The sequence below is a fragment of the Tachysurus vachellii genome, chromosome 5 (genome assembly GCF_030014155.1).
Source record: "Tachysurus vachellii isolate PV-2020 chromosome 5, HZAU_Pvac_v1, whole genome shotgun sequence".
NCBI lineage: Eukaryota > Metazoa > Chordata > Actinopteri > Siluriformes > Bagridae > Tachysurus > Tachysurus vachellii.
The window spans coordinates 27,646,989-27,655,960 of NC_083464.1; the positions used below are offsets into that span (position 1 = coordinate 27,646,989).

At 38.2% G+C, this 8,972-nt stretch overlaps 1 protein-coding gene across 2 annotated transcripts; it reads left to right on the forward strand.

Moving 5' to 3' along the window:
• Window positions 1-1,558: 1,558 nt before the first annotated feature.
• Window positions 1,559-8,969, forward strand: uba5 (ubiquitin-like modifier activating enzyme 5). 2 transcript variants are annotated; one of them, XM_060870925.1, is made up of 12 exons: window positions 1,559-1,974; window positions 2,099-2,144; window positions 2,251-2,340; window positions 3,207-3,316; window positions 3,482-3,568; window positions 3,691-3,775; window positions 4,318-4,422; window positions 4,648-4,775; window positions 6,509-6,644; window positions 6,813-6,894; window positions 7,128-7,234; window positions 8,473-8,969. In XM_060870925.1, exons 1-12 carry the CDS (start codon window positions 1,817-1,819, stop codon window positions 8,554-8,556), a joined length of 1,218 nt encoding a protein of 405 aa, XP_060726908.1. In that variant the 5' UTR covers window positions 1,559-1,816; the 3' UTR covers window positions 8,557-8,969. The 2 variants fall into 2 exon arrangements, with proteins under 2 accessions (XP_060726908.1, XP_060726909.1); XM_060870926.1 differs by having other exon boundaries at window positions 1,878-1,974; window positions 2,251-2,335.
• Window positions 8,970-8,972: the final 3 nt, after the last annotated feature.

The window sequence follows — 8,972 nt, forward strand, 5'->3', positions numbered from 1 at the left end:
TGTTTTACACACTCACGTACACTGTGTTACACACACACACACGTACACTGTGTTACACTCACATGTTCATTGTGTTACACACACATACACTGTTACACACACGCACACACACATACACTGTGTTACACAAACACACCTACACTGTGTTTTACACACTCACGTACACTGTGTTACACACACACACTCACGTACACTGTGTTACACTCACACATTCACTGTGTTACACACACATACAGTTACACACACGCACACACACATACACTGTGTTACACAAACATGTACACCGTGTTACACACACCTACACTGTGTTTTAACACACTCACGTACACTGTGTTACACATACACATACACTGTTACACACACACACACACACACACACACACTCACACTCACATACACTGTGTTACACACACACACACACACGTACACTGTGTTACACACACACTGACGTACACCGTGTTACACACACATGGACACTGTGTTACACACACACACACGTTCACTGTGTTTTACACACACACACACACACGTACACTGTGTTACACACACGCACACACACACACGTACAAGTCAAGTCAAGTCACTTTTATTGTCACATCACCACAGCACATATTCCTTGGTGAGTGAAATTCTTGGGAGCGAACTCCAGAAATTGCAGAAACAATTGACAGACAGTTGAAATGAACAGGTGAAAATGTGCAAACGTGCAATGTGCAAGCAATATGCTCATACATAGTCAGTACACACAGTGAACTAATAGACATACTTACAGTAGCACTATACATTATATGCAATATGTGTGTGTATATATATATATATATATATGTGTGTGTGTGTGTGTGTGTGTGTGTGTGTGTGTGTGTATAAATATAAAAATATAGATTATATATAAAATATATTAAGAAAACATAACACTGTAACACTGTTACACACACATACACTGTGTTACACACACACACACAGTGTCGGGACGGGGGGGGGGGGGGGGGGTTGCTGGGGGTTGGAAATGTCACTATTGCCTGTCTTCTTGAGAAACTTGAGGGCCCTGATAAAGTAACCCAAGATCACTTGACAAATATCAAACACACATGTAATGAGCTCATTAGAATTCACTATAACAATATAAACAGAAGTGTAATTTAGTCAGCAGACCCACTGGCACAACACACAAGATGTATCCACCAAAATCACACTATTCAACACTAAAATTATACCTTTAAATGGTAAACGGTCTTCATTTTAAATGCATAACTAATATAATGACATTACTGTGTGTGCCTGTAATATACTACTGTACTGACTTTAGTGCTCTATATAACTATACAGATTGTGATATAGACTACAGTGCTTTAAATCTACATGAACTACATAGCAGTTATATACCTTTTAAATATGTGCTTTGTGTTTGTAAAGTTTACTTGCAGAGGACCTTATTTATATGTTTGGGATGATTTCACAATGTCAGTGAAAAAAATAATTATGACTTCATTTTTTTGAGGATTCGTGTCTCTTTTAGACCAGTGGGACTAATGTGGTTGTTGGGTCATTTATCCAAGCTGTTTTGTCCAAATCCCACCTTTCTTTTAGTCAGAGGCTTTTAAACAGATGGACTGAGACTTTGGACTAAACATGATTGGTGACGGAACTAATCCGTGTTTCCACATGATTTCCACACGGACCGGTTATTGCGGAACACTCTGTACCAGCTGGCAGGACTGTAGACGTGTACATACAGAGTGGTTTATATTTTTTATAAGTTTTGCTTCCCGGTAAAATTAAAGAGTGTTGAACTGAGTGGTGTTCAGCTGTAGGAGCGATGGCCACAGTCGAAGAGCTGAAGTTTCGAATCCGCGAACTAGAAAATGAACTAATAAAGTGCAAACAGCATCGAAGCCAAGAGGATTTTCAAAACCCAGTGTTTAGACCAAAGATTGAAAAAATGAGCGCCGAAGTTTTGGATTCAAACCCTTATAGGTAGGTGGACTTTAACAAGAAGAGTGATTTTAATACAGATAATCAGAATAAACTGTCATTTCTGTATTAATACTGTACCGTATGGCACTTATTAGCTAATGCTAACACTGTTTACTTCCTGCAGCCGGCTGATGGCTTTGAAACGCATGGGAATAGTTGAAGACTATGAGGTAACGCAGTTGTATATTGATGTATAAAAATCAGTGTATGTGATTAACACATATACACATTTAACACTATGTTTGTGCTGATGACCGAATGTTTGTGTTCGTGTAGAAAATCCGCTCGTTTGCTGTGGCTGTGGTGGGGGTGGGAGGGGTGGGCAGCGTCACTGCAGAGATGCTCACCAGATGTGGCATTGGTAAGGTAATGCAATCTTCTCATTGTATCAGTCTACATGCTTTTATCAGACTTTTTTTAGAGTTTAAGGTGTTTAGGAACACCACACTGGCTAATCTCAGATGTAGAAGCAGTGTGAGACAACTTTGTCATGTCATTGTTATGCTAAAAATGAATCATTGTTGGTTGGTTAAAGCACATGGTGTCAGCAACAATACTTAGATAAGCTGTCATATTTAAATGATGCTCGATTAGTATTAAAGGGCCAAGTGTCTACCAAGCAAACATTCCCCACTGTTGCACCACCAAATGTTGACACAAGGAAGGTTGAGTTCATTGATTCTGTTGATACCAGATTTAGACCCTACCATCTATATGTTACAGCAATAACCAAGATTTATTACATCACTCAATATTTGTCTGTTATTTTTAGTGTCCACAGTTTCCTGTTCTTGCCTCACACTAGTGGAGCCCATAGTTGTCTTTTCTGTTGTAGTCCTGTTATTTCTTACCTTTCTGTGCACCACAGTGGTAAGAAGTTATATGAGTTAATGAAGCCATTGTGTTGGCGTGAACCAGTCTGTTGTAACTCTCTCATTAACAAGGTGTTTCTGCACAAAGAACTACTACTACTCTATTGGTACTACTCTATTTTGCGTTCATAAGCCCTGCACAGAAAAAATAGACTCTAGTCACTACACAGTGCACCTGTATGGGTGGTTTCCATAATAAATTAAAGACAGTAATTCAGGTATCAATTGAATAAAGTGAATGATTGTATATAGGAGAAGTTGGACATATTGAAAGCAAACCATAATTTTTACTTTGCACTAATTGGCAGATGTCCTTTATTTTTTTTTGTGTGTTTGCTGGTGTTTTTCTTCCTGCTGTAGTTGTTGTTGTTTGACTATGACAAAGTGGAGCTGGCCAACATGAACCGCCTCTTCTTCCAGCCACATCAAGCAGGGCTCAGCAAAGTGGAGGCGGCAGAGCACACATTGAGGTGAAGGACACACACACAACACTTATTTTAATCTACACGTTCAGGTGGTTTACGGCTTTTTCCTGCACGTTTTCTGGAAGTTATAAGAGCTGAACAACTTGTTAACCTGACATGCCATAATTAATCATATCGGCTGCCTGTTAAATAACTCAATTGTCATTGCAGGAGTATCAATCCAGATGTTGTATTTGAGACGCACAATTACAACATCACCACTGTGGACAACTTCACACATTTCATGGAGCGCATCAGGTGAGTGTGTCATGTTCCATCATTATATTTATGGGTTTTATTTTAATTGAAATGTAATAATTCCTCATTTTTTGTATTTCTCACATTCTATTGTTGTGTTTGTGCATGTGTGTGTGTTTCAGTAATGGAGGACTTCAAGAGGGAAAGAGTGTGGATTTGGTGTTGAGTTGTGTGGATAATTTTGAGGCTCGGATGGCCATTAACTCTGTGGGTATTTTATCTATTCTATACATTTACTCATTCAAGATCTATTCAAATTATGTTGTGTTTATATGTATATATGTAATGCTGCGGTATCTAAGTCTTGAGCCCAAAGAGTTATGGGTTCTAAACATGGCTCTTTCGTTTACTGTGTTGTAGAATTAAAATCAGAACCACAGTATTAGTAGGAGTAGTTTTAATAGCATAAACATTTGTTAAAGCAAAACTGCTTTTAAACCTTGTGGTGGGACGATACAAAACTTCATTTAGTTCAGGTTGTTAAAGATGGCTGCCCTCATAATGTTACAGCAATCGGTGACATGGTGAAATTTTTTGTTTATAGATTGCAGTAGAGTCTGTGTGGCATCTGAACTTAGCTGCATTAGAATAAGAGTTACAGGCAAAATGTAAGGAGGAAATATCTCAGACAACATATGTCTTTTTTACTGATCCATTCATATTAAAATCTTTTTTGTTGTTGAATTCTGTAACCTTACAGAATCTGGGTGTGCCTTTTTCAAAAATCTGTGTGGTTACTGCCTGTCTAGGCTTGTAATGAATTGGGACAGACATGGATGGAGTCTGGAGTGAGTGAGAATGCTGTGTCTGGACACATACAACTCATCATTCCAGGGGAAACCGCATGCTTTGCTGTAGGTACCCGATTTACCCATTTAATTACTGATCAGTATTCTAATGTGTTATTTTAAGGCAAACATATGGGAGAAAATGACAGCAGGTTTATCTCGTATTCAGCAGAACTGCTGTGTGGTTTTACTTGTGATGGATTTGTCATTTAATGTTGAAATTGTAAGTGCCTGCTATGATGTGGACAGATTGGCGTGTTTATTTTATATGTACTTGTTTTTGCTTGGCAGTGTGCGCCTCCACTGGTCGTGGCAGCAAACATTGATGAGAAGACTCTAAAGCGGGACGGGGTGTGTGCTGCCAGTCTGCCCACCACCATGGGTGTTATTGCAGGGATCCTGGTGCAGAATGTCCTGAAGTAAGAGCTCACGGCATTGTGTACATCTTACATGGTTCCCATGTGTCCTATACCCCTTTTCCACCAAAAAGACCTGGGTGCTGGTTCAGAGCGAGTGCTGGTGCTGGTTCAAAGTTGGTTCCACTGGCGAACCTTCTAAGAACCGGTTTGCCTTTCCACCGGCTAGAGAGCCATCACAGAGCCGAGTCTGACGTCACTGTATATGTGTCACGTGTCCCAGCAACTTTAGCGCAGCAGCAGCAAACACAACAACAATGGTGGATGTTGCTTTACTGTTAATGCTCATGGCTTTGTGAACCTACATTAACACCCAAACGCGGCGAATCCAACGTGTACGTGCAGCTCCGTGTAATCTGTATAAATGGAGGTTGTAATCGAGAAAGTACATAACGTTATTTTATCATTAACACAGAAAAAAGGTAGCCTTAGCATGTAGCTACCTACTATCATGTGTGCTGATAATGTATCATATCGCGGTAAAGTAAAAGTGTATTAAACATTAGTATACTTAAGGTACATTATCAAATGCTCTAACAGTAGCCCCGCCCACAGCCCCTGACACAAGCGGTTCTTAAGTCTAGATCAGCAAAGTTTTGGTGCTACTTAAGAACAACTTTACCTGGTTCAGAGCCGGTGCTTTGGCTGTCGAAAAAGAAAGAACTAGATAACTTGGAGAAAAAGTAAAATGCCCGCTATCCCGGAATGGATAGATGTGTAGGTAATAAAAGAAATGCCCTGAGCTTGCTCACTATTGTGGTTGTCATAGTAATTGAGAATGCTTACTGCACAGTTTTATGGGGAAATCATGTTTGTTTGGTAGAAATGGATAACAGTAAAAAGGTGAATGGGATTAAGGGTGAGGGCTTTTTGAATGGACTGCTTTTGTGTAGGTTGAGGAGAAGCAGAATTAACAACAAGCCAACTGGTGGTTAAATGTTCAGCCCTGGGTGTGTGTGGCGCTGTGGGGGTTTGTGTTCATTTACCCAGAAGAGTACTAGCGAGATTTGGCACTGATGTGGGTGAGGAGGTCTGGGGTTCAGGCTGCATTTCAGTTTATCCAGTTTAAGGTGTTCAGTGTAGTCAGGGCAACATCTTCCACTCCAATCTTCACATACCATGTCTTCATGAAGCGTGCTTTGTGCACAGGGGCATTGTCATGCAGGGCCAATCAATTCAAGGGAAATATCTCACTTTAGACTTTTATCCTTCTAGATATTTGTGTGCTTCCAGCTTTGATGTTTGGTCCCAATTTAAAATTTTTAATACACATTAGATATTAAGATGTGTACCTAATGTACTGAATATAAACATACTGCATCTTAAACACATATGGTAGGCTTTCATTATAGTGTCATTTATATATTGTATATTTACAATAAACGATTATCTGTGACCATAATTGCTGTACTTATCTGATCTCAAAGCAGTAAATATGAACAGGAGATTTTTGTAAGAAGTAAAACAAAATCATTCTTTTTAAGCGTAGGTAGTCTGTCAAATTCATTTTCCTGTGTTGTCAGAGGTGAGTAAGCCTTTGTCTGACCTTCTCGTATATCGTATCATCTCTGTAGATGTGAACCGGTCTCTCTTACCTGACAGCATCTCGTCCCTTTGAACACAAGTACTGAAATAACATGATAGATTTTGTCCAATATGATGAGTATTGAATAACATGGCTGAGTTATTTCATTACAATTATTGTTTAAGTAAAATGTATTTACATTGTGCTGCAGGTATCTGCTCAGGTTTGGAACAGTGAGCTTTTACCTGGGCTATAACGCCATGCAGGACTTTTTCCCTACTATGGCCATGAAAGCCAACCCACAGTGTGATGACATACAGTGCAGGAGGCAACAGGACGACTACAAAGTGAGCATCTCTTCTTCTTTCACTGGATCAATGATATGACTGTGTCAGTTACAGTATAAACTCAGTACACAGTAGCTCATCAGGGCCCGTTTTAATCCCTCACACAAAAACACTAACCATTACTGCTTTGAGTGAAGTTCTTTAATTCCAGTTATGTTTTTTAAATAGAAAAAAGAAGCTGAGCGTCCCAAACCGGACGTAGTGGAGGAGGAGGAGGAGGAGGAAGTGGTGCATGAAGAAAATGAGTGGGGTGAGTGAAGCATACACATATACTGAGTTGTATATTACACAGAGCTACATAATACAACACAGAGAAAAGTCTACAGGACAAATACATCAAATAACACCAACCAGTGTACAGTCAGTATTGACCATTGTGCAAACGAGTTTTTTTTCGACATGTGTACAAAAAAAATTACCACAATATACAACACACAACAGATGATAACGTCCTGTATGCTGTTCTACCCCTGCTGTGATTAGGGATTGAGCTGGTGTCTGAAATCACAGCGGTGGAGCTTCAGGATGCATCAGGTCCAAAACCAGATTTACCAGAGGGCATAACTGTGGCCTACACCATCCCCAATAAGGTACATGCAACACGAACATGACTGTTATCCTGTACTATCCATTACCTAACCAAATATTTATTATTATTTTTATTATTATTATTATTATTATTATTATTATTATTATTATTATTATTATTATTATTATTATTATCATACAATTTTCAATGAAAGTTATAGAAATCATGGCTGATTCTCTTATTCAACTTTTGAACTCAAACCCAAAACTATCAGATTATAGATCAGAATTTCTCCCTTCATTTCATGATATTTATATCTAGATGTGTTAAACAACGTGTGATGTTTACTGACAGACCAACAAATAAAATGTTTTTTCCCTCAAGGTGAGCAAAAGTATTAGAAAAGATTTCATGCCTGTTTGTTACATAAGAATTCATGCCACCAACCTTTTATTCATTCTTGCTGCTTCTGTCCCAGCTCTAGAAAGGTAGTTTCACCTAATTCAGTAATAGCCACTAATGTCAGCATGAGCTGAAGCTGAACAGTGAATGAACACCAGTACACTAAAGAGCTTTATTAACCCAAACCAATCCTATACACAAACAAGATTCATCCAACAACTTAAACACAACATTAAAACTTCTTTCTGCACAAAATATTGTAAATTTGCTGAACCTTTGCTTAAGTAGGGCACAGAAGCAACACACTAAAACACAGACCACTCTATTAGTTAATATTAGATCATTCTATTTATTTATTATTCATTTTAAGCACAAATAAATGTGGGGGTGTCCTTTTTAAATGACACTTTATAGATCATTAAAAAATACTTTTTTGTTTTATTTGTTTAGTTGTTTTACTTGAATCTTAAAATTTTGTTAAAGCTCAAATGCCCATATGTTTAACTATGTGTAAAAAAAACAGACTTTCTAGGCTAGGTGTCCTAATTTATTTTATATGTGACTGTATGTGTATATACAGATAAATATACATGATAAACTTTATCGCAATTACTTCTTAGTACTTACTTACTTACTTACTTAGTAATAACTTCTCCCTGGTCTTAATGCTGATTTATTCTTAAAGTTGGCTTTACAGTCGAAACTCACTCAAAGAAAGTTCAGCATAACAAAAGAATGGACGTGTTTCATTACTTTTAGAGCAGACTGTAACTTTTGTTGTTGTAGTTACTACTTATATGATGCTCTCCGTTTAACCGATCACCTCTTCCCAACCCTGCCTACCGGCCTTACTCGAAACATGTTAACATTGTTGTCTGCCTTTTGTGTCGTCCTCAGGATGGGGAAATAAATTCAGACGAGACTGTGGAAGAGACAGACCAGAGTCTGGAGGAGTTGATGGCACAGATGAAGAAATTGTAAAGGCAGATGGTCTAATTTTGCATAAACACACTGTGCTCTGAGGAGCTACAATCCACTACCATTATAGTCTTCTTGTTGTCAGGTTAACAAACTTCTCTTTGCTTTTATAAAGACATTACAGCTGCAGCAAATAGTACACACTGACTGACCATGATTTCTCCATTTATTCAGCTTATTAAGAGCTTGTCAAGAAAGATAAATGGGGATGTTGATGTTAGTAAAAAATATATATTAATTAGATATTTCATCAAAGTTTGTTTAGCTCAAGTGAAAATGAAATACAGATAGTTGTGAGGATCAATGTTAAATCTTTCTGACCTTTTAAACATTCATTTCTGTTATTTCAATTGCTCAAAGAGCCTTGAGCTCCAGAGGTCCTTGCTCAATAAAGTATTTATTGACATTCAGAGAAACAT